This window comes from Buteo buteo, chromosome 2 (assembly GCF_964188355.1).
Source record: "Buteo buteo chromosome 2, bButBut1.hap1.1, whole genome shotgun sequence".
Classification (NCBI taxonomy): Eukaryota; Metazoa; Chordata; class Aves; order Accipitriformes; family Accipitridae; genus Buteo; species Buteo buteo.
In genome coordinates, this window is record NC_134172.1 from 23,331,975 (window position 1) to 23,351,598 (window position 19,624).

Genomic DNA, 19,624 nt, shown 5'->3' on the forward strand with positions numbered 1-19,624 from the left:
TTTCTAGTAAATTTTACAGGACAGAGACAAGTAGAAGAAAATAATATTTGCAGGAAGGTTAGCTGCATACTTACAATACAGCAGCACCAAGTACACACCCTTTCTGCTGTGTTGCTGTGTTGGATTTTCACTGTGCCAGCATCAGTGCACCCATTTTTGTCCTCATGAGCCAGCTCTCTAGATGAACCATGTCTGCAGAACACCAGTGTGTTTTTTCACCCTGAGGATGCCATGAGTTTCCATGACCTCAGTGAGCACTGTGATAAAACTCATTCTGAACATTATACCTGATTTTCTGTATGGTTTATTCCTCGGTTAGTAGCGTCTTATTTTTTCGAATGAAACAAAAAGCTGTTTGCTGAAGTTGCAGTGTTGAGATTCTGAATTCCTGCTGAATTAGCTGGTTGTTTTCAGCTGTACATACAAACTGGAGAAAGTTATGAAAAACTGAAAGGTTTTTTTTCAATATTTTCTAAGCGAAGTGTTTCATTTTTTCATTTTAAAACAACTATCTGAGATTAAATTCAACCTAGCTTTAATAGTTAGCACCTTAATTTGGGGTAGATCTGAATTATAACTGTGGGTTTTTTCACTTTTTGATCTCGAGAACTGAAAACATTCATTTCTTGCATAAATCTAACTCTGTTGTCTCTGTGAAGAGCTCAGCAGCATTAAACAGGTTTTAAGGTATGGCCAGAACATTGCTAACTGCAACTCAGCACATTTCTGCTCCCATAACTGGATTTCCAGAATGTGTCATCAAACCTGATACCATTACATGGGGTAGCTAGATAAGTCTTAGGTGAGGTGCCACTCTGGTTTCTTGTCCTGAGGTGTCCTCTGATAAACTGCATTCAGTCAACTAAGAAAATTGTTCCTCCGACCACAGCTGCAGAGGCCAAGATGCAAGTGAGGGGAGGTTCTGGCACAGTTCTTCAACTGCAAGTAACCTGAGACAGAGGCAAACAGTTTAAGCTGGGAGGATGACAAGAAAACAGAGTGGCAAGGTCTAAGTGGAAATTTCTCTCAAAAGCAGGTATAAACCTGTGAAAATGTAATTGAAAGTACTACTGTCCACTTAAATAGCATCATATTAATATCACACCCATATATAGATATAAATGTATTTATTATTGTCCTAATGACCTGTAGGGTATTTGTAATATGAAAGTGCTTAAAGATAAGGTTAGAAAGCAAGTGACAAGCAAGTTGTCACTGCCTTTTTTATTCCCATGAGACATGCGCAGGTAGCAAAACAGAACATTAGCTGTGCATCCTGATTACAGTATTAGAAAATATTACTGGAAATATTACTTAATTTAAAAATAGGAAATAAGTGGTTGTAGAAACAATTCTGAAGGCTAAGAAAATATTTCAAAACATGCACCATATCTGTTCTGAGAAATGGGTTCCCATTTGTGTGGTGGCAAATAAACATGTGTTTTTTTAATAGGTCAGCTCATCTGGTTTTGTGCCAGGCTAAATAGTGAGAAGTGAGCAAACTGTTATTTCTTCAAATTAGAAGATTACCTTTGGTTACACCTATGATTGTGACCTTGTAGAATATAGAGAAGGTCCTGCCTCTGCAGCATCAAGTCTACTTGAGACACATTGTATTGACAGACTCTGCACAGGCTGATGAGATGAGAGTGGACATACCCAGCAAGCAGGTGCTTGTGGTAGGACTTCTTACTGCAAGTAGCAGGACTCCTCCAGTATTTGGTAGCTGTATTGCTGTGGAAGATGAAGAGCAGGATTAGTCTTTCCCAGGCCTGAAAGAATCCCAAGATTTTTGATTTGTTAACATTTCTCATAGTTTCCCTCTTTGACTCAAGGTTTTTCTTCAATATTATTCTAGAGATGGAGGATATGAAATTTCTCCTCCTCTTGGAAAATACTGTGGTGAAGACCTGCCTCCTGTTATAATCTCTCATGGTAACAAGCTGTGGATAAAGTTTGTAAGTGACATGTTTGGTGCAGCAAAGGGATTTTTGGCAGAGTGGGATGGTACATCAGCAGGTAAAATGACTGCATCAAGTATAAAACCATTTTACACATCTCATTTTTGATCTTTCATTTGTATTTAATTTCTCACCTTTTCCCCCACACCTTTTCTGCTTCCCGTCTTCTAAAATCTGTCTGCTAATTATATAGCAACATATTTTCATGTTGTTAAGATCAAGGATACAACTTTCTTGATCCTTGGGCTTTCTTTTTCTCCACAGGGAAGGATATACTATTCCCTAGATATAAAATAGCATCAACTTTCTCATATGTTTAGGAAAGCAGTTGTCCTGGTTTCAGCTGGGATAGAGTTAATTGTCTTCCCAGTAGCTGGTACAGTGCTGTGTTTTGAGTTCAGTATGAGAAGAATGTTGATAACACAACACAGTTGTTGCTAAGTAGTGTTTAGTCTAAAGTCAAGGATTTTTCAGCTTCTCATGCCCAGCCGGTGAGAAAGCTGGAGGGGCACAAGAAGTTGGCACAGGACACAGCCAGGGCACCTGACCCAAAGTGGCCAAAGGGGTATTCCATACCATGGGATGTCACATCTAGTATATAAACTGGGGGAGTGGGGGTGGGGGGGCTTGCCGCTTGGGGATTAACTGGGTGTCGATCAGCGGGTGGGGAGCAATTGCACTGTGCATCATTTGTATATTCCAGTCCTTCTATTATTACTGCTGTCATTTTATTAGTGTTATCATTATAATTATTTAGTTTCTTCTTTTCTGTTCTATTAAACCTTTCTTATCTCAACCCATGAGTTTTACTTCTTTTTCTGAATTTCTCCCCCATCCCACTGGGTGGGGGTGAAATGAGTAAGCGGCTGCATGGTGCTTAGTTGCTGGCTGGGCTTAAACCACAACAGCAGTAACCAAGAATTTAATGGAGTGGTTTCTATTTGAAGATTAGCTATCTATGAGGAGCACTCTTCCAATTAGATAGTTAATACTTCTAGGTGCTATGGGCTCTCTTCTGCTTACAACACTGTTGGCTAAATGCAGATTTTTCGGGCATCACTGAAGATGTTCAGGGTATGTGAAGGAGGACAGTAGTGTGAATCTCACACATCATGTCTACTTCTCTGCTCTTCTAGGTGTTAAATGTTGGTTTGGTTTCTTTGCCATTTGCAGGCTGTGGTGGGACTTTGACGACAGTTTCTGGTATCTTCATGTCTCCCAACTACCCTATGCCATATTACCAGAATTCAGAATGCTACTGGTTGCTCAGAGGAAACCGAGGAACCCCATTCAAAATCCAGTTTGAACAGTTCCATCTAGCATATCACCCAAAGTGCAACTTTGATTACCTTGCGGTATGTACCCTCTGACGCTTTGCTCCATAGGAGGCAGCTGAGTATGATGAGTACACAGGCAAGGAAAAGACATATGGTCCTGGTCTTCAAACATTTGTAAGTAAACAGACCCAGAAAAGGAAAGCTCCATGCTGACATGCTACCTTCATATCACAGAGCAGTGAGAGGTAAGGCAGCAGTGTCTGTGTAGCTGCTGGTAAGAAAAGCATTTATGTCTAGATAAAAAGGCCATTGAAACAAGAATCTGTCTATATCTTTTAAACCTGCTGTGTTTTGGACCAAGGCCTTAGTATGCTTTCTTAGTTAATTACAAGGAAAAAGGCACAACAGTGTTGATAACCCTATTGTTAATCACAATTTTCATATTTGAATTGTTGGATAAATTATTTGAATATATTTAATAGAGTTGAAATGGAGTGCAGTTTTCCCCTCTTGGTGAGTAAGCCCCTCAAAACCCACCAGTATTCAGTTACTGGCTTCCTGGTTTTCCACTGATTTGCTTGTTTCTGAAATGCCTGTCAGGCTTCCTCTGAGCAGAAATACAATTTAACCTCTTGTATACCCAGTAACAATTCCCTAAGAAGACATTTGTCATGGGGAAATTACTTGGATTTATAATGCCATCAGCTCTGTTAAATTATTTTCTTTCTTTCTTTCTTTCTTTTTTTTTAAGGTGTATGATGGCAACAGCAGTAATGCTAAACAGCTAGGTAAATTTTGTGGGAATCAGATACCACAACCCATCCATTCCAGTGGAGACAGCATGTATGTAAAACTAAGGACAGGTAGCAGTCTGCGAGGTGAAGGTTTTTTAGCCAAATACAAACAGGGTAAGTAAGTAAAAGAAGATGAGAATAACATGTTTCTCCAGTTCAGCTTGTTCCTGAAGCTGCTTCTTGCAGCTCATGATCTTACCTATTCATGAGCAGAGGACAATGTATAGAGCTTATTATTGACACAGATTCTCTAGTCTGCTACTGTCACAGAGCACAGAGAGCTAAAAATTAGCTGCCCATCTACTTGTGTTGGAGATTATCTCCTGCCTAGAAGAAAGCTGGTGAGGTGGCTCTACTTCTATTACCTGTGCCAGTGACACTTACCACTCTAGATTTACTGAGAATAACAACTGCTAGGAGTCCATAACAGGGTAGATTGGGCTGTTCTTGCTCTTCTGCTCACCCAGTCTCCTGACTTTTTAACAGAGAAGGCAGACAGAACAAGCTTCTCTGTTCTTCTAGCTGCTTTTGAGGCAGGATGGCAAAGGATAAGTGAGTTACCCTCAGACATCCTGGATCATTGTGGGTGCTTAGGATCATTTAGCCTACCTGGAACACTTCAAAAAGTTTAATTTTTTATATCTTATGGTTAAGGTCACATATTTCTTGCAAACATTTTTTTGTAAAATAGTTCTACCCCAGAAATATCAGAATAATAACTTTTGGAGAAAAATCCAAGAAGATACATGACAAATTAAAGTTATTTTGTTCCCAATCATAACCTTGAATATCATCCTGGTGTTTACTTTTCACCTTATACACTCTAGCATATATGGTTAAATGCACATTGGAAGATATGGAATTTCACCACATACAAAATGATTTGCAAGCATCTTTGCATACCCTAAACATGACATGCCCAAGTGATAGGGATTGCTGTAGGTTTATAGACATTAAGTTGTCCTAGGTTTGGACAAAAGTAAATGGATTATGAAAAAACCAAAGCTATTCATCCACACATGGCACGTACAATAATTAGAAGAGTGAAGGAGCCAAAGCTCCCTCATTCCTTAAAGATATCACAGATTCATCTGCCATGTACTTTTCAGACTGAAAAGTCAAGATGATATATTAGAAAAGGGTGCCCCCCCTTTCATTAATTAAACAGAAAGAGCACTTTCAAAGGACTCAGTTGTAGAACCTGAGCTATCAGATAATGTGATCCACTTTTTACATTCATATTTAATTCCCAAAGATGCATCAGAGAAAACTTTCAATGGCTTGCCCAAAAGCTAAAATTATGTAGGAAATAGAGGTATAAAATAAGGATGCTTAGATGCCAGATGCATTTATGTGTACATGAAAGAAATGTAATGATGAATTGGAAAATATTGCAAAGGAAAACATGGTATCAAGTTAACATTCAAAGGCACCTTTGTGTCTGATATGTTTCTAATAAAATCTTGATGGCAGGGTGTAGCAGCTTTTACCCATCTTGCATTCTTCAAAATCCATTTTGTACTCTTCATCCTGTCCTTTCAAACAGTTGTATGCTTCAGTGTAGCTTTGCAGACAAGCTCCACTCCACCTGACCCTGACCTTCAGCTGTATCCTGAGCATTTTGAAGTCCTAAAAACACAGACCTTGCTGCTTTGTAAATCATTTGGAAAGAATTAAAAAAAATTGCAGGAAGTAGGTGTATTATCCCTAGTGACAGAAAATAGAAGAGTTTTATAAGTGAATCTCAGCTATTTCTACTGTTCAAACACTGCAGATTTGCTGTACAAAGCAAACAGCCTGCCCTGCTCCCCACCTCCTGCCCAGTTCTTCTCTGTGCATTACACTGGCCTGCTCCCAACACACATTGTATGCTGTCTCCAGACAAGGGATTGCCACATTGATATTTTCTGTCCTTAGTGAAAGTTGGATACAGGAAAATGAGACTCACTGACCTAATGCCATAATTGTAATTTCACTCTTTATCTAGTTTAGTTTCTTTTTCATTTTCTCTGCACTTCAAGGAAAGCTCTCATTATTCCAGGTGAATGTCTAGTGCTTATGCTAGGATTCTATTGGATGACCCACAAGGAAAATCACGGCTCCTTTTTAAAGAATTTCATGATCAATTCCAGTTCCTGGAGCTAGAAAATGCAATACCCATTTACTAGTAGTGTACTTTCCATTTGTTGTTTTAGCCAGAGATTATAATTTTTTTCCAGGTTGCTGAAATAAACAACTTCAATCCATTAGTTAATCTTTGCTGAGCACCCTCCCCAAATTGTTTCAAATGAGAGGCAAATTTCTATTATTAGTTAAAAAAATAAATAAATAGAAGAAAATATGTTTCAGGAATAACCATGTATTTAGAATTAAATAAAACTGCAAAAAAAAAAAAAAAAAGTACTACATATATTGATGAGTGTGCAAGTGTCAGAAGAGGTTGTAACAGAGCTGAATGATTCAAGTTTGGAAGTTCTGGATTTTGTTTGCCACATGCAATATGTTCTTCAATAGGTCACAGATCTCTTTCTGAATGATTTCTCTTCTCTAATCTGTGAATAAAAGTATTTCTCACCTTGTAATGCTATCAATAACTTCAGTTAGTAATTTTTTGAAACACTGGGTTAATAAGGACTGCACAAATATAATTTATTATTACTTTTTTTTTTCAGTTTGCCACGAAGTACTGACTGTTAATCGTAGCCATGGCATATTGGAAAGTTTAAATTATCCAAATAATTACCCATTAAATGAGCACTGCAATTGGACTATCCAAACTACAAACGGGAACACACTCAACTATAGCTTCAGAGCCTTTGATTTAGAAGATGGAACTGGCTGTGACCGTGACTTCTTGAAGGTATGTACCCAGATGCTAGAAACAAGAAATATCAGGTCTTTGCCAATAAAGAAAAACAAGAAGGATGCGGAAGACCAAGGGGAAATTTATTTTATCTAAATTTAGCCATTAAAACTCAAGTGTTAAGTCCAAATTATTTGTCCTTATTTCCTCTGCGATCAGTAGGGAGTGAAGCATTGCCAGAGATCCCTTCATCCTACCTTAAGACAGGTGTCTGCAATAGGAAAGATGGATCACTTATTTTGCAGGTGCCTAAATTTGCTACAGAGAGTCTAGCTACCACCTTAAATTAGATGCACTGGCTTTTATGGGTGAAGTGAGGTGTCATGATTCCAGCTTCATGTAAAGAAAAAGAAATCCTGAGATTAGTAAATTGATTGCAAAACGGCAATGAACCCAATTATTTTCCTCTTGTTTTTATCTGTGAAGGAGTGGGGAATGTTCAAAAACTTTAAAATATGTTATTTCTACACTTTTAAAGGGAGGGTTGCTGTGTCTCCTTTTATATTTTCCTTTTCACAATTAATCTGCTTCTTTAAAGGGACTGAAAGAAAGTGAATTTACCCACAAACAAAATAAGAAATTTTTAGCCAAATAAAACCATCCAGTCAATCTAAAGTCCAGTACCCTTTATTTCTTTTTTTCCTCAAAAATTTTATTTCTAGGACAACTGAAAAGATATTTTCTCTCAGTATGGTGGGAAGTACAGTGTAGTCATGATCACTGCTATACTGAGGATTACAATCTCCTGCCGCTGTTTTGCTGAACTAATCCATCCTTCAGATGTCCCCCTTGTACAGAATGCAAGCACGTAGCCCCTGTGCTCTACTTAGGTTTTACACATGAGGAATTGAAATTTAGAGGAGTGTTAGAGAAGACTACTTACAGCCAAAGAGAGGGCTAAGGAATAGTGCCCACATTTCTGGGGATACTTGCTTACACTGGGGTCTTGCAGAAGGTCCTGCAGGAGGCCTGGTGATGGGCCAATCTATTCCCTCTAGATTCCCTCCCTCGCTCCCTCTACCTTCTTACTATGCCAGCTTTCACAGCTCAAAATTGGTAATAAACTGCTGGCAAATGTGGTGTTCTTCCAGCTTTCTTCTCTTTGTGGCCAGGAATGGAAAGAAAGAATAGACATGTGAAGAAAATAAACAAGGGATCACTGTACTGAGAACTAACTGTTAAGGCCTGGTTCATTTTTGTGAGGAGGCTGAAAAGGAAACATTGGAGCCAAGTGGAGAGGCCAGTGCTAGTCTCAAGATGCCTAAGCCCTTGATCCGTGGAAAGCAGGAGCCCTGCACACAGTAGCCAGGCAGTGAGGAGCAAGAGACTTGCCAGAAGACTCTATTCTAGACATAAGTCAAGGCTGGAGGAATAGTGCCAGAGGCAAGGACCTGATCCAAAGCACTTAAAAGAACTGAAATAAAACATATCGTAGGGAGTGAGGAGACAGGGAGCAGAAAAGTACTTGCACTCTTTGTTTTAACAATTTTTCAGTGCTTCCAATCAAAGAAAATACAGACTGAAAGAGGTATAAAGAGGAAAATGCAAGGGAAAAACAGAGTAATGGAAGTGTGTTAAGAAGGCTTTAATTTGCAATTCATGTGACATTACTTACAAATCTTTCTCAAATGCCATTAAGAAATATCACTTGGAAAAGATATTCTCATTTGGTTGTTGCATGCTACACAAATATGTGCCATAGTGTAAAAAAGAGAACAAGGTTAAACCAGCCAGGAAACTGAATAGTGTTTGCTCCCACCCTGCATCTTGCGAAAGGGGAGCATGTTGGCAAGGCTGTGAGTGCTCTGTGGTATAGGGGAAAGGGGGAATCATCTGGAACAAGTGTGCAGTTCACTTTCTAAGTGGACTGTGGATATCTGGGACTTTTCTGTCTGAAATCCATGTGGAATCTGACGCCACTGCAAATTGGAAAAAAGGTTAATAAAAAAAAAAACACTCATAGCTGTTCAGTTAAGATAAATTACTTTTCTGCCACATGCTAGTTTTGAGATTCTTTTATTGCAAAGAAGCCTAAAAGGGGAAAGCTCTGATGCCCTGGCTGAGTATAACTCTGGCAGAATAGAGGTATAATCCTGTTCACTGTAGTCCAAGTGCACGGTGTGTGGACCATGTGCCAGAGCCCTTCACTTTTCTTGGAGGAAATGGGAAGTTGCTGCTCAGTTTCCATGTAGCTGCACTCACAAACCGGAGTGGCCACTGGTGCTGATCAGGTGCTCTTTTTCCCCAGGAGCTTTTAGATGCCCCTTTTCCTACCTCCTTTTGTGTTTGGTGGCAGCATGTCTCCCACCTCAGCCCTTTGCAGCAGGCAGCAACACCCTATTTGTCATCTTAGTTCTGTGGCAGTCCTGAGAGTAGCAGCCTGGTGCTCCATGGCAGCTAGCAGATGGCAGGCTTGGTGACAATATTTGCTGTTACTTGCTGAGAGGCTGGGGATGGGAAGTACAAGAGTTAGCTGTTAGGTTGGATTAGGTGATGATCACAGTGGTGGTGGTCGTAGAGGGCGTAAAGGAAAGTGGTATGTGATGGAGAAGGACAAGATTAAATGTTGCAGAGGTGTTATAGCAGAGAGCTGACCTGTCTGAGCAGAGTACAATCAAGAAATGGCAGTTGCAAAAAAAACCCAAAATAGCAGAGCTGGTTTTAAAAGTCAGTGGGAGATGCAGATTTAATGCATGTGGACATATTTTTATGACATTGCATATGTCTCTAAATAGAGCTCTGATTTTTTTGAAATCTTTCTGAATTCTTAAAAGAGAAAATCATGGTGCTTGGTGGGGTAGGGACAGCTAGGCTGGGCAAGCTGCGTTCCTGAGTACTGCTGGACCTGGCCTGCTGCACATTCTGGTTTTGGTCCCAGCCTCCATACTGGAAGAGGGCATGTTCTTCAGTTTTGTGATTAATTATGACTTACTTACATTTCTGACACAAACCCACGTGTAGTATACAAGGAGAGCATTTTGCCTTGTGACTAATTCAGTCTGATACACACAGAATATATTAATTTGCTATTTTCTCCCTGGCTTAGTCCACATACGAGTCAGAAATTAAATATGTAGAATAATGACAAAACTAAAAGTTTCTACACACAGGTATTCCTAGCATTTGTCAGTTACCAAAGATATTATCATCACTTAGAGCAAATAACTGTTTCAAATACAGGACAAAGAAAAAGATAGATGTCCAAAGAGTACAAGTAAATGCAAGTACAGTGTGTGGCTGTCCCAGACTGAAATGCAATCATAGCTGTACAATGAGAAGTCAGCCAAGTATTGCGTTAACTAGTTCCTTTTCTCCTTTGACCATGGGATGCTTCTTGTGAGCCAGACTGCTGTTTGCAGCAGCTGCCTAGTGTTACTCATGGTGAGCATTCCTTCTCCACAGGGAGCCTTGGGTGACTCTGACTCGATCTGGCCTGGGCAGGGCCTGCATCTCCACTACTTCAGCATGTACAACTCTTTGTACCTGTGTCAAGTAGGAAGGAAAAAGCCCTGTTCTTCTGGTTTGGTGGCAATTTTTTTTGCTTCTGTGCATAGGTACCAGAAACTGAGAAGGGGCAGTGTGGGACAGAGGCAAAACTGCATTTTTTTATATGTCAGTGTCTAGCATGAATCTTATATGAGCATTTTCTCAACAGATGAGCAGCATGCAGCGTTTCAGGGCCTGTCGGAGGATGTTGGCTCATGGCTAGTAATGCTCACAGGATGTGTGACATTTTGGAAGGAGTTTTACAGCGAAGTTTTCAAGAATATGAGATGAATAGCTTCTGATAAAGACATGTACAGAAGTGGCAATGATATAATACAAGGCTTACCAAATAACAGACTGTTTCCTAGTCATGCTGCACTAACTGTAATTAGATTGGATGGTCTTTAAATTATATTGCGTGCTGTGGCTTGGCTTAATAACCTAACATTAGTCTTTCTAGAGGAGTCATCAGGCTGTAGCCAGTGAGATATTGCAGACAATGACATAGAAATGTCATTCCTTCCTCTACATTCACCAGGTTATTAGCTGAACAGGCATATATTTAACTCTCCATCTTTAATGATGAATTACCTTCTTATTTAGTATGACAGAACATAATCTCCACAGAGGCAAAGCTATTTTATAAGTAAGGAGAATGTCATGTTATTGCCCTGAAGATCAGAGTTGGGCAGTAGGATTGAAAGGTACTCCTTTCTTATCTTAGAAAAATGTCATTTGAAAACCACAAATCTTTCTGTCCTTCAGTGACAATATCCCTCTATGTTCTTCTGCTCAGAAAGTACAACTGTCACTTGAAGTCCAGTCTGTTTAGCATCTGCTTTTGCAAGATGCCACCAGCCTGATAAGCAGATAGTAAAATTGTGTCATGTGCCAGGACGAGTTTCAGAGCTCTGTGTTTGAGTCTCACCCCTTTGGTCTGTGTAGCATGTTAGTCTAGCAGCAAAGATGGAATTATCATTGGGTTAATGCAAAAGAACATCTTATGGGGGCAAATGACTGCCTGAAAACAACAGTACCCTTCCTTCTTCTGCAGGGCAGGTCAGAATTCCTCTTTGGAATAAAGGACTTCCTTGCTTGCTTACTGCCAGTGTACTTAAGCAGTCCAGACTCTTTCAGCAATTAGGCTCAGAGTGGTTAAAATACCATTGCACCCTTATACGTGGGATATTATCAAATCAGTACGGTAATTAATATGGCATCTGCTCCTGAGAACTGTTTCATTTCCTTCTAGTAGTAACATGATAAATCCTTTTTTTTTTTTTTTTTTTTAAACCACAGTAACTTTCCAGGGATGTGCCATAATATCCTTTTTGTTCATCAGGGAATACTGCATTACATAATTGTCGCTTGCACTCAGCTGGTCATCCTCTATTTTTATTAGCTTATCATAGAAAAAAAAAGCTTACCCTGCTTCTGGTTTTATTCCCTTTTGTACTTGTAATTAGTAAATATGCTTAAAACATACTAGGACATTAACATTATTACATTTTATTTATGAGTGTCTCTTTTTAAAGTGCTGCAGGAATTCTCCAAGCACAGAGAATGGCTTTGCTTATGGCCATGCATTGATTTACAAAATGTCACCAGTAGTACATGACCCTGGGGAAGCAGATGATTTATTAAATATACCCATCCAGGTTCTGCACACAGACATCAAATTACAGCCTGCTGGCCAGACTGCAGTGGTATCCATTAATGTATTACCATGCAAGCTGGCAGTATGCCAGCCCATCCCTGAATTCCTTCAGGGGTTTATGGGCCTCCACAAGAAGTCCTTCAGTGCAAGACTGTAAGGATAAAAGCGACAATTCTCCTTGGGTTTCTATGGCAGGCCTCACCATTGGTAGACATGGAAATCTTAGCCCTTGCACTGATTTTCAGTGAGAGATCTGCATACCTGGAAGGAGACTGCTGGGCCAAAAAGCTGCCCACCCTAGACAAGACTGGATCAGGGCTCAGTTTTTTGTTTTCCCAATTGCCTGCGCTGCCAGAATCGAAGTACACTTTGGCTTTGCTCTTTGAAAGGTTACTTAGAAGCAGACTTACTTACAAATGCACACAAATACCCCCACGCCTCAAGACAGCTAAATTTGCCAGTGATGAAAGGGTTGCATGCTGCCTACAGAAACTTCAGATGACAAGAAGCACGAGTGAAGCCAGCACAGACTCTGCTCTTGGACTCACAAAATGAGTCAGACCTTCATGGACTCAGCATTTTCCACACCCTGACAGCTCAGAGCAATGTGACTTTGCCTGTACCTTCAGGAAAAAAGCACTGTACAATGAAGTGACTGTGAAATATTACCATATGATGATAGTGTGCATGCCCCTTGTTGGGGAAAGGGCATTTGGGACTCATCTAGTTGCAGCTGGATTTTTCTCTCCTGTTCTTCTTCTATATTCCAAATTTTGCTGGAAAGCTGGCCAGCATCTGTGAGACTGTGCAATGAAGTGGCTTATCCCACTCAGCACAGGCATCACAGTATGAAACTACATGGTGGCTGGAGAAACCCCATCTGAATTGATCAAAGCTTCCCCTCATCAAAGGGAAGCCTCCAGAAAACCACACCGGACTTTGAGGAAGGTTTTGTCCCTCCCCTCCTTGTTGTTCCCATGAGCAGGCAGTTTTGCTTTCTTGAAAGCCTAAGAGGCAGGAATATTTCCCTTTTCTCCCACCTTCATTTGCCGAGACCAAGCTGCAGCTCTCCTCAGTTGCTATAGTTATGCATGATGCAAATTTTCTAAGATGGGGGAATTCCCAGAGAGGATCCTGCCCTCTCTGCCCTCTGATGGTGTCAGTGTGATGTTGCTTGCACTGGCAGTTCAGTTCATCTGGGCCGGCAAAGCATGTAAGGAGCAGCACTCAGCCCTGCACTCAAGTCAGCAGCGCTGCAAACTGCTCAGACCTGCCCCGGCCTTCTCAGGGCAGACGCACCTTGTCCATCGCCCCTGATTACTGTGTCCCTAGGAACAGCCCCATCTCTTTGTAAGGAGCTTTTCCCACAGTAGCAGCTTTCTGCTGAAGAATAACTTTGGAAATATTACTGTCCCAAGCTCAAAAGCAGTCCTGCTCCCGCCACCACAAGTGGATTCTTGCTGCAGAGGAGCCACCTCAATTTCTGAGGCGTTGAGGAAAGCAGGCAATCTACCAAAATAGCCACAGCCTTGTGACCAGGCATGTGTGATCCCACTGCCACAAGGACATGGATCCCCAAGCAGCGCCTTGGTAAGCAAAGGCAGGAGAGACACTTCAAGGACCTGTCTGGATGCTGGCCATGACAGCAAATATCTGCCTGTACCTCAGGGAGAGGCACGGGGTCAGGAACAGCACACCTGGGCAGCCTGGGTTTGTCCCAGGCAATGGAGCCATGATTTGAGGTCAAAGCACTCACAGTGGTTAGCTGAAAGGCAGGCTTTTTGGACACACTCCTGCACTGGACCGCCTTGCTTTCAGCTCAGCCTGCTCCGTCTGGCATGCATGGGTGAGAATCCAGGACTGCCCCATTGCAGGTGGCTGAGACCTTCTCCATCCAGACAGCATGGCGATTAGGTGCAGGTGCTCTCCTAACACAGGCTTGGGGATTTAAAATCTTATGCTGAACAAATAAGGTTTTGAGTGCAGATCTTGGGATTGACCAACTAGGTGGATGTCTCCTAGGCACTCCTTTCTTAAAAAGCAGTTGTTTCCTACTCTTATATCTAAAACAATTTTAAAATTTCATTCAGATACACACTGCATTTCTTACATTCTTATAATAAATCCAGTCTTGCTAAAGAAAATTATTACTTTTATATCATTTGCAGAAATAAACCTTTCCTATAAAGACAGGAATGAGCAGATTTGCCTGTAGTTAGAAATTCTTGTTTTCTTTGAGAAGGTAGTAAGTGGTAATGTAAGAGATGAAAATTTCTTTTTTAGAAATATCACTGCAGTCCAATGTGGAATTTAACTTTGCTTGAAACTTTCAAAGGGCTCTGAGTATTTCAGGCTCAGGTTACGAGACAAAACATAGACTGAGATACAACTCTTACTATTAAAAAACTAGACATTTATACATTTCCATATGTTAGATTATCCCAGCAAGATTAACCAGTGTGCCTATATGTCTAGTGATGCACGATGTCAAACTCCATTGTACTATGGAATAAAATGGTTAATTAGTGAAAATGTGTCACTGTGTGGAGACAAGAAAGTTGCCTATGGTGGTCAGAGCAAGGAGTTTTATCAAAGGTCATCTAGGGCATAAACCTATCTAAATATTAATCATATTAAAACATTATTTAGAATGAGTTCTTAAGGAGGGCTTTTTTCTAGAAGCAATTGCAAACACTTCTCATCATGCACACACAAACATAACCTTTTTTTGTTCTCCTGTTTGTGCAGAAATAACAAGGCTCCACACAGTAAGTTGCTCAAAGTCTTAAGTCTTTGTTTCTAGGAAACCTATGTCGCTGTGGTGCTAAGCTAGGACAATGTGCCACATCCTGGAGCTTCAGTTTGTTTGGGTTTTTTTTCTCTGGCTGACAGACCTGTAGGTTCTTAAGCTTTCACTCTAGTTCTTCTAGAAGGAAATGTGTTGCTTGGAAATGGAATATTTTTATTTGTGTTAATTCTTGCTTTAACAATTAATGGTGATCTCACTTTGGAGTGCATTCTGTTACTTGGATGATGATTATATTGTCTGGTTTTTGCTTTTGTTTTCTGGTAACATATTTGTTGCAATGCCATCAAAATTTCCTTTCCAAAAAAACGACCCATTCAGGAAGAGCTGCTCAGATGCCTGTAATCACTGCCTCCAGTGTTTAGATCATTCAAAACAATCCCTCATCAGGTTTCCCACTTCTAAGAGGAATGGGATACTTGTGTGTGTCAGAATAGCTCTTCGAGGGTGTCCTAGAGTCTCTGGCAATGGGTGGGACACTTGCAGATATGCTGGTCTGATCCAAGGTGCAACCTCCTTTCCCGAGTTCTGCAAATACAGCCCAGGGCTGTTGCTGCTGGTCCCTGTAAAAAGGCTTTTGGACTGCAAACAAATTGTTTCAAGACTCAAATTGAGGCAATTATTGATATAATTACTCATATAATAAAATAATGACATCTGATACTAGAATTATTTACAGTAGAATAAAATGAGAACTGTCAGTATTCATAGGATGGATTTTCCCCTCGTATGAAACTGAAAACTTATTTTTAAAGACCCCGTCATCTCTGGACTAAGACTATGTGTTACGCCTAACTAATGTATGTATACAGCTTTTTTCCAGAGCAGGTTAGGTTGGGGGGTTTTCCTTTATAATGATTCTCCTGATGAAAAAATGTACCTTTTCACAGAAATAAAGTTCTCCAAGTGAAAATTGAAATTTTGACCTAAAAAAAAAAAAAATCAGTTTTCTGCCAGGAAAACTGAACAGATGGACTGCCACTACCTGTCTGGAAGGCTCCTGCCAGTCTCACTTTGCAAGAATGAATAAGCTTGACAAGGTCCTCGGCTAGAAAAATGTCCCTGCTTCGAGTATGCCCAAATGGAACACATTCATAGTTTCTTTCCTCCCATTTGTTTGAGATCTTTATTTCTTTCCATGCAGCGGAAACTCCATTTTCCAGTCAGCTGTCCTTGAGCCCTTGCTCTAGTTCTGGCGATGAGATTCTCTGTGACGCAGGTCACACCGCTTTGCTTTGCTCTGCTCCTCCAGAGAGAGGTGAACAGCTGTGGCCTCCAGAGCATTGTTACTGTGTCAGCGACATATTTCCAGGCTGAAGAGTCAGAAAAGCAAAAACGTAATACTGGTGACCATGGTGTCTCCTCCGGGAGAGCTACCCAAGCTGTACCCTTCCTGCAGCCTTGGCTAGCCCTGCTGTCCCAGCCCCACTCCAATAAACAGCAGATGGTTTTCAGCTGCCACTTTACTGCAGGGCAGTCCCATCGCTTGATTCAGCCCTTAGAGAGCTAGTACCACCCCTTCTTAATTTTGTGTCAGCCTATATGCTTGCTCCTAGGCAGCCTGATAAGGAGTTTCTCATAACAGTTATTGAGCCCATGCCTAATAATTCATCTGAATGTACTGCATCCCTGCCTGGGCCTGGTGCCGGGGTGCAGGCTGATGAAATGGAGTGCTCTGGGTGCTGCTGGGCAATTACTTCAGTTAAAGAGGGGAGGCTAAGGATCTGAACATGTGCTGCATCTGTTTGCATATTTTGCCTGTTGGAGTGTCTGCCAAAATCATTACAAAGCCCTTGGATTTTCTGATGGAGGGTAAAAGGTCTGAACAAATAAATAAACTACAAAACAAATATCTACACAGAAAGGGAGCAAGCACTTTCTTCCCAATGAGGAACTGGGAGGGAGTCCAATCCCTGATTCCTAGAGTCAGTGTGGTACCAGAATGGCTAAAAAACTGCCCCAATATTCAATTGTCTTGCACAGTCCAAGGGAGTACCTTGCCTCATATAGCCTGGGGAAGAACCTTCCCTTGATTTGCAGCAGTTAGGATAGCACAGCTGACAAAGCAGGCCCTTAGACAAAAAACACTATCTCAAAGATCAGAAGAGAAATTGTGGCTTGTGAGATCTGTGTTCAGCTTCAGTTTCACTTGCCTGTATTTGTGTGAGAGCAAAATGTGGTTTGAGAAGTTCAAAATGCCCTGTGAAAACACACAGCTGTTCCCTTCATTTAGAAATGAAAGACATCTTGAAAAACCCCACTGTAATTCTAGCAGTCGTGGTTCTGCCTCTCTCAATGAGTTACAGCTGGCCAGGCACTCGAATTTCCTGCGAAACTCTGCTCTGAACCCAGACCCACGGGGCAGCGCGGCATGAAGGGATTGCCATAGTAACCATTCTTTGTGTCTCAAAAAACTGACAGAGTGTTTTCAGGGGAAATTACATAGAAATGTGACATTCGCTGTCTCAGATAAAAATAACACTCCCTTGATGAATCAAAGTTGCATGAGATTCATGAAGGTTAGTTTTTTTGTTTTGATTTGGAAGTTTCTGGGTATGATTTAGTCTGTAGTTCTTTAGAATGGTTTTTCATTTGTAATCACTAAAGCTAATGGCTGATCGTTGAATATGTATCTTAACATAGTTTTTGCATCAATTCAGAACACAGATTCATGATCTCCACATTGATTCATTCTTCACCATTCATATTTTTTTGGTGTAAGATTTCCATGGCTTGAAGCCACGGAAATATGAGCAGTATATACCACAAAGCTGTCAAAGGAAATAGTACTATCAAAAAATCTAATTGGATCTGATTTTGTTTCATTTTGCTGAACTTAAGCCATAAAAGAATGTGTAAAGCTCAGTCTGGCTTGGAGGAAGGTCATAACTGTAATTCTGGGCATGGGACAGCTCATCTGTCTGTCAGGCGGTGCTTCAAGCTTTACATTTGGAAAGGATACAGATGGATGTTCAACTTCTTAACATCTAACCTTTATGCCAATTTCATAATTATTACCAAACACATCTGATCAAGGCTTTGCAAGAACTACCAGCAATGGGTCTGCAGTTAGAAACTTTCAGGCTTCTTTGTTTTTGCCTAGAGAAATCATACCAAATGGAGTGATAGTTCTCAAGTTCCAATACTCTCCTCATCCTCTGAGCCTTTCATTGTATTAGAGGTTTGAAACCCCAAAAGATTCATGGTCACCAGGCATAAAACAGGCCATGGAATATTACCACAGAATTATTCCTGCAATTTGCTCCTAACTTCTGGCTGAACAACATCCAGTTTATTTTTTATTAAAAAAGACATTCAAACTAGACTGTCTGCTTGAGGATTTGAAACAATTTGAGTACATTTCTTGGCCCCAACTATGTCTTAAATCAACCACAAGATTTCTGAAGGTTCTGCAAGACCTACATCTTGAACAGAAAAGCTGAGGGTTTAATTACTCATTCCCATATGTAAGTCTGCTAGAAAACATGTGCAAAAATTAGTAGCTAACTTGGTTAATTAATATTTACTGTAATATCATACTTCCATACTATGGGTGTTGAGTGTAGGAGAATTCTTAGTGGAATCAGATGTTTGGAAAAGAGATTTGAATAGAGAGCAAAGATAAATAAACCTTGGCTGTTTTTCTACAGATCATAGATTTGATTCTTTGCACAGAGAGAACTTTACGGTGATGGCTTCAGAACAGAGAAAAGTTTTTGTTGAAATTCTGAAAGGAAGCATGCCAAAAATTCACAATGAGAATGTTCAGACATGGTTTCTGTGCCAGTGATTTGCTGGGTTGTGTTAGGAAGATGTGCTCTGTGAAACAGAAGATCAGATGAACTGTGGCAAAGTGATAACAACGCACAAAGGTTGCTGTTTTTCTAAACTTTAAGAATCTTAGTAACAAAAGTAGAAATAATAAAGCAACTCCTAACTTGACAACAACTGGCAATCTGATATCATCAGTCAAAGGCAATTTAGCTAAAATATCTCATTTTTACCAGCTTTGCAAAAATTATACTGCTCACCCCTGAAAAATGACACTGAGCATTGGGGTATTTGATGAGGAATATAGATGCATATTCAGTGTGATTTACTGGATTTGAAAAAAGTCACAAAACTAGAATTTGAAAGACCCTTTAAACCTGTTTGGAGACAACTAATGTAAAGAGGCTTAAAAGCTCTAAACATCCACTATCACCCCATCAAAACATGTATTAAGTGTTTTCATTTAAATGTGAGTATATGACTAACTTCAGATGTCAAGTTTTAAATACAGGAATATTTCCTCAGCATTTTATTTGTTTTGTTTTTTTTTACCTGATGATGTTTTAAGTGTGGGATGGAAGATTTGTCATCCATGTTTGGAGAACAGAAAGATTTTCAGGCTGGCTACATCTGCCAACACACTGACTGTCAAAACACCATCATGTAAAATATGACTAGGAAATCAAACAGAAACTACAAAATTTCAGAAAGCATGGCTCAGTCCACTGCTTCTCTGAAGCAGGACACTAGCATAAGAACATGAAACAACAAATAAACAGATGTGAAGTTTGTCTTGTGGTTTTTGAGGATTTACTTTGCATTTGGTTTTCAGTTTGTCCTCAGTACTCTGGGAGGCCCTGGTGATGCTGACTGCTTGGTTTTCTCCATCACAAGATCAGTTAGTCCTGAAATCACCTGAGTGCTATCTTAAAGAAATGAAGATGTAAACAGAGTTGTCACCAAGGGGTGTGGAGGCACTGAGCATGTTAGATGCATGGTCAAATCAGAC

General features: G+C 40.4%; 1 protein-coding gene across 1 annotated transcript in view; it reads left to right on the forward strand.

Moving 5' to 3' along the window:
- CUBN (cubilin) overlaps nt 1-19,624 on the forward strand; it is a 154,929-nt gene that overhangs the window by 36,507 nt on the left and 98,798 nt on the right. Inside the window, exons 24-27 of the mRNA XM_075048329.1 lie at nt 1,859-2,019; nt 3,135-3,316; nt 3,990-4,146; nt 6,705-6,892. Coding sequence (XP_074904430.1) covers nt 1,859-2,019; nt 3,135-3,316; nt 3,990-4,146; nt 6,705-6,892 — 688 coding nt within the window. The remainder of the gene's footprint in view (nt 1-1,858; nt 2,020-3,134; nt 3,317-3,989; nt 4,147-6,704; nt 6,893-19,624) is intronic.